The sequence below is a fragment of the Ciona intestinalis genome, unplaced genomic scaffold (genome assembly GCF_000224145.3).
Source record: "Ciona intestinalis unplaced genomic scaffold, KH HT000464.1, whole genome shotgun sequence".
Classification (NCBI taxonomy): domain Eukaryota; kingdom Metazoa; phylum Chordata; class Ascidiacea; order Phlebobranchia; family Cionidae; genus Ciona; species Ciona intestinalis.
The window spans coordinates 1-6,775 of NW_004190785.1; the positions used below are offsets into that span (position 1 = coordinate 1).

General features: G+C 36.4%; 1 protein-coding gene and 1 pseudogene across 2 annotated transcripts; both read right to left on the bottom strand.

The window, feature by feature from the left end:
- Positions 1-5: 5 nt before the first annotated feature.
- LOC100182000 lies at positions 6-815 on the bottom strand (annotated as a pseudogene). Its single transcript, XR_717280.3, has one exon. The product of XR_717280.3 is annotated as an integrin-linked protein kinase pseudogene (transcript).
- Positions 816-2,085: 1,270 nt separating this feature from the next.
- LOC100184368 (integrin-linked protein kinase) lies at positions 2,086-4,472 on the bottom strand. The gene has a single exon (XM_002119902.5). It carries the CDS (start codon positions 4,409-4,411, stop codon positions 3,068-3,070), a length of 1,344 nt encoding a protein of 447 aa, XP_002119938.1. The 5' UTR covers positions 4,412-4,472; the 3' UTR covers positions 2,086-3,067.
- Positions 4,473-6,775: the final 2,303 nt, after the last annotated feature.

Below are 6,775 nucleotides of genomic sequence, written 5' to 3' on the forward strand. Positions count from 1 at the left end.
GGAAGAACATTGGGATGAGAAAATATTCTCAAACGAAGGTACTCCTCATGAAACTCTCGCATTTTCCTGGATGTTATGTCTCGAACTTTTAATATCTTGGCAACAATTTCTTGCTGGCCCCATCTTCCTCTCCAGGTTTCACCAGAGTGGGTTGAAGCAATCTTTCCTTTCAGATTTAGCTTTGTTAGTTCCACATTTTCATGATGGAGGGTTTCATTTTTCGCTCTCGTTCTTGTGGTTCCTTTCCATACATTTTGATTATAAGCAATTTGATTAAGATCCTGCCCCAGAGAAGCAGCCATTTCAGTGAGCTTTCTCGCCAACATTGGCCTTGCTTTAGAAACCGACGACTGCCCGAACTTATTACAGATTCCCACTGTAGCTCCATTAGTAACCAACTCTTCAGCGCATGCTGCATGTTGACCAAAACAAGCATAGTGTAGCGGTGTATTACCATGCTCATTAATTGCATTGACATCAGCATTGTACTTGATTATTTTCTTAAGGATTTCAAAGTGACCCATTTGAGCAGCGTTATGCAAGGGGGTATCGTCTCCCATGTTTGCCGCATTAATTCGTGCACCACGGTTAAGCAATATTTCAACGATATGCATATGACCTTCACGACATGCCCAATGTAACGGACTAAATAGGTGGTCATCTCCTTGGTTTAGATCATTTTCTGTGTTATCCAGCCAGACTTTGACAGCCACTAAATTTCCGTCTCGGCAATGAGAGAAAATATCATTCATTATGTTTACCAGCAAACAAAATTATACTGTTTAATCTCAACTGCACGAAAAAAATATATATTAGACAGAGAGATTTAATATTAAGGGATAATGTAAATTGTCTGGTAATTAAACTTATACTATTACTGTACAATTTTAACTAAATGTTATAAATTCTTTTTCACCGCCAAAACAAATGACAAAATCCCAATTTTGCTTTATCACTGCCACAAAGATCACTCCAAAATTGCAAGTCAACTGGCACAACAACGCGAAGACTCGCCCACTTTATATGTCAGCCATAGAAATCCAAATATGCCGAAATTATGTTAAAGACTCTTCTGATCAAGCGATTACGCTACGCGCGTTTATGGCCTTATCAAGAATGCGCGCATATTTAGCGTCATTTAAAGAATGTACAAGTTATAACAACAAAGAAAGCAAAGATTGCTGCATACCGACAATTTAGTTGCGGTAAACACATTGTAAAATAATGACATATTGTAAAATGAAGAATTTGAAAATGTGCTGACTAACTTTTCGAATGTACACATCGCACGCGACGAATTTTCGTTCATGAAGTTGATATCTTATATAAACCTGCCTTGACACATCCTAATTTGCGTGAGTAAATGACACTTATGTTACCACGCGGATAATACGGTTATTATTTAAACTCAAAGAAACCTATTAAAGCACACAAGAAGGTATTTAGCTATTTCTTGTAAATATATATTAAAAAAAGTTTTAATTGTTATGTCGGTATCAACAAGTCATTGCCTTTTTTAGATAAGAAATTATTTTAAGTTTATTTTCAGTAAAATATTGTAGCTTCTGGTTTTCCTGCCACTGTCCGTTTCGCGTTGCATACTCGGCTCTCTTGTTTCAATCACCTGTTCCTGTTTTTTTCGGCGGGAACACACAAATCTCGAATGCATATGTATATACATATAGCATAGTAAGGAAATGCGTTAAAAACGATTTGTTTAGTTTCTACAGTAATTTATAAATATGTTTATAGTTAATATCTGTATTGTAATAATAAAAAATAGAGAACATAGTTGGATGTTGTGCTCCTAACTGTAGTGGAAGCAGCAGTGCAACCCGCAGACTTTTTTCTTTCCATCGGAAGCAGAAAGAAGAAAGCGATGGGCAATAAACTGCAGAAGAGGTGGCAACTGGTTTCCGACAACAGGCAGCCGTTTATGTGAGGTATGTTTTTCAAGAAAAAGCTATAGTACCTATTGACTAGTGTTGTAAGCAAAGTATGCCCAGCATGTTTAGATTTCAGGAGATTTAATTCTGAATGTTATCAAATTGGGAGCCATATTTGCTTAAAAATAATGAGACTTTACAGAAGATTGGAAATGTAATAAGTCAGTCAACATGATTCAATAAACAAAATATATAATGCTATTTCATGTAAGTAGAATAGTAAACTAGACCACTTTGATAAAAAGGTGTTTATATTGTGCAGTGTGGATGTACGTTTTATGCTCACTACAGTGCAGTGATAGTGAAATAGAATATCTCCTTCACAAATCATACAATATCTGTTTGTACACATCTGCTTAAAAAAGGTTTTGATACAATTTCAAATGAATGGTAGAGAATAAAGGATCTTCTCTTATTCCTAATAAACTAAGAAACAAAGCATAAACATAAACACTGATTTTGCTGAAGTAAAAAAAAAACAAAAAAGCTTTATACATTGCGGTGCAGCTTAAGAATGAAGACCTTGTGTCTATGTTTATGTTATAAATGCATTTAAACACAAATGTAAATCATTTTTAATCGACAAAAAATTCTGATTAAACTTCATAAGGTAACAGAAGGAGTTATAATTTATAGATTTCTTCAATAAACACATGCTTACAAAATAACATAACATGCCAGATTTCTTACATAATTGTCATTACATTATTCACCAAATACAACTACTCATTTAAATAACGCAATGCATGCAGTTAGTTGCTACATTACAAATTTAAATTTATTTCTAAACAAAATCAAACACATCCTGCTCCAAAATTAAGTAACGTGCAATAAAAGGGTAGCTGTTCAGGTATGTGTTTTAGCATTAGCAGTTTTATCAACTACAAGACAATAAAAAGACAAAACTGCAAGGCATTTACGGTGAGAAAGTTGCAGCAAAATCAGAATTGTGTAGTTACACAAGGTGTCAGACAGGAAATAAGTACATGAGCTCAAATCAAATAAAAGCTACACTCTGTCGGTCATCGCATATCCAAAACAGAAATATATTTGATATTTACACGGAATATTTTCGGCGCACGATACAAATTCATACAAGTCGAAAGTTTTAGGTATTTTTTTTAGTTTTTCATTTTCTGGAGAATGGGTAAGATCATGTCAAACTTTGGTCGTTTGGTGGGATCTTCATTCATGCATATCTTCATGAGTTTGCAGATGTGGGGAGAGATCCCTGGAGGTATGGAAACCCGCATCCCTTCTAGAGCGATCTGCATCCCGCACTCCATGTTGGAAAGATCGGAAAACGGGACCTCACGTGTCACCATCTCCCACAGAAGGATAGAGAAGCTCCACATATCAGCAGATTTTCGGTTGATGTTTTCGTGCTTCCGCTGAAGTGCTTCTGGTGCCATCCATGCAGTGTTATGCAGCTTGTTTGGTTCTTGAAAGGAGAATTTGACGTCTGCCATATTGATCTTGCACTGCATTCCATCTTCAATCATAATGTGCTTGCTGTTAATGTGGAGACGGGGAATGATGGGTTCAAGGGAATGAAGGAATGACATGCCATTTGCGATGTCTGTGGCGAATAGCACAGCCCTCGAGTGATCAACAGTGACAGTTGATTCATGAAGTACGTGGTAAAGAGAACCCCCCATTACATATCCACTAATTGTAGCGAGATTTTTAGGAGAGTTAACAATACCCATGACTGGAAGAACATTGGGATGAGAAAATATTCTCAAACGAAGGTACTCCTCATGAAACTCTCGCATTTTCCTGGATGTTATGTCTCGAACTTTTAATATCTTGGCAACAATTTCTTGCTGGCCCCATCTTCCTCTCCAGGTTTCACCAGAGTGGGTTGAAGCAATCTTTCCTTTCAGATTTAGCTTTGTTAGTTCCACATTTTCATGATGGAGGGTTTCATTTTTCGCTCTCGTTCTTGTGGTTCCTTTCCATACATTTTGATTATAAGCAATTTGATTAAGATCCTGCCCCAGAGAAGCAGCCATTTCAGTGAGCTTTCTCGCCAACATTGGCCTTGCTTTAGAAACCGACGACTGCCCGAACTTATTACAGATTCCCACTGTAGCTCCATTAGTAACCAACTCTTCAGCGCATGCTGCATGTTGACCAAAACAAGCATAGTGTAGCGGTGTATTACCATGCTCATTAATTGCATTGACATCAGCATTGTACTTGATTATTTTCTTAAGGATTTCAAAGTGACCCATTTGAGCAGCGTTATGCAAGGGGGTATCGTCTCCCATGTTTGCCGCATTAATTCGTGCACCACGGTTAAGCAATATTTCAACGATATGCATATGACCTTCACGACATGCCCAATGTAACGGACTAAATAGGTGGTCATCTCCTTGGTTTAGATCATTTTCTGTGTTATCCAGCCAGACTTTGACAGCCACTAAATTTCCGTCTCGGCAATGAGAGAAAATATCATTCATTATGTTTACCAGCAAACAAAATTATACTGTTTAATCTAAACTGCACGAAAAAAATATATATTAGACAGAGAGATTTAATATTTAGGGATAATATGTAAATTGTCTGGTAATTAAACTTATACTATTACTGTACAATTTTAACTAAATGTTTTAAATTCTTTTTCACCGCCAAAACAAATGACAAAATCCCAATTTTGCTTTATCACTGCCACAAAGATCACTCCAAAATTGCAAGTCAACTGGCACAACAACGCGAAGACTCGCCCACTTTATATGTCAGCCATAGAAATCCAAATATGCCGAAATTATGTTGAAGCCTCTTCTGATCAAGCGATTACGCTACGCGCGTTTATGGCCTTATCAAGAATGCGCGCATATTTAGCGTCATTTTAAGCAGAGTCGTATAAACACCGAGTAGTCCAACTGCCGTCTATGTGTGTCCAAAATAGAGCAAACGTAGTGATTTTGGCAATGGGTTTAAACGAACTTGTTAAGTTTTGTTTGTGTTTTCCTATTGTGGGATGGTGTAAAACAGCTTCTATTTACCTTACCAAACATTTTTTAGAAAAAATGTATAAATTTAGCCGCATTAAATGACTAAAATGTCGCAAATCAACCGCTTCTAATTCTAATTTTTGACTTTTTTTGACACAGAAAACAAATAACACATGTTTTTTACATTTTTCAACCTTTAAATTTGTTTTTAGGCCCAAGTTTTTCTGTAATTTACCGAAAAACATACATTTTCCCTATACCTACTGTGTTATTTTGGAACCAAATTGCCGTTCAATTTGTGTTTTACGTAACAATGGGTTGGACTACTCGGTATTTCTATGGCTCTGATTTTAAGAATGTATAAGTTATAACAACAAAGAAAGCAAAGATTGCTGCATACCGACAATTTAGTTGCGGTAAACACATTGTAAAATAATGACATATTGTAAAATAAGGAATTTGAAAATGTGCTGACCAACTTTTCGAATGTACACATCGCACGCGACTTGTCGAATTTTCGTTCATGAAGTTGATGTGTAATATAAACCTGCCTTGACACATCCTAATTTGCGTGAGTAAATGACACTTATGTTACCACGCGGATAATACGGTTATTATTTAAGCTCAAAGGAACATATTAAAGCCACAGAAATAAAAAAGAATAGAACGCGCAACTGCCCAAAAACGTGATATATTCTTTTTTCTATTCACGTGACCGCCAACTCTGTCCCCATTTCGCTTGGTCTCCATTGTAAAATATAGGCGTATAGTAGTTTTAAGGGTTTTAGCTGTTTATTTTAAAAACTACACAAACTATTCAAGTTTATTAGGCCAGTTTAGTTGTTTGGTAGGTTAACGCTTACAGTTTACCACTTGTTTAGGAAATTTAAATATTAAATAAATTTAATTAAAAACCCTCAAAAAACGTGTTGTTAGATATGTGTATATATTAGAAAATAGTTGTTTTACACTATGACTTGAAATTAAGTCAAAACACGAAGAAAAACTACATAAAATGCCCTTGATTCCATTGACTTAAATAGTAAACGGGAACGACCCGCGAAAGAGAGAGAGTGTATCAGCTCTCTCTTTTGCCGACATTGGAGATGCGCGTTCTATTCTTTTTTAGTTCTGTGATTAAAGCACACACGAAGGTATTTAAAGCACACACAGCACACACGAAGGATATTTAGTTATTATGTGTCAAAGGTGTCCCATCTTCCCCCACCCTACTATATGTATTATCTATTTATAAACAATAGACAAGTTAGTTTCTTAACTTGTGATTTCTATGGGCATTGATGTGGAGCAGCACCCAGCTTGTTACCCGGTATCATTTGGTTACAATACAATAAGCGCCCCATACCAATTCTCCAGTGGTGGCAGTCACGTGCGTTCTTTTACACTGACAATATTTTACAAAAATTAAATCGTGTTGTACAGATTAATAGACATTATACCACACAAATTCACATTAACTTTTACAGTACGAAATCAACATAAATTAAACACAGAAATAATTAGTGAACACGTTTATTGATGAAGTTGACTATCAGGCTGGGGTTGGGGAGGATTCATGTTTAGCTGGTTGTACGGTGGGGGATTCCAAACGGTTTTCTCCGGGTATTCGGTAGAATAAGGCGGTGGCATGTATGCGCTGTTTTGAGAGTAGCTAGGTGGCGGATGTGGGTAATTAGACGAGTATGCTGTAAAAAATATATATTAATTAAAGTAGGGTGGGAGAAGATGGGACACCTTTTCATTCTACTTTCTCGTCCCATTTGGGAGTAATATAGGAACATTCAATAAATTATAAAACCGAATCCTCACGACTGGTATAACCCGTTGTTATTGTTTAACATCGCCACG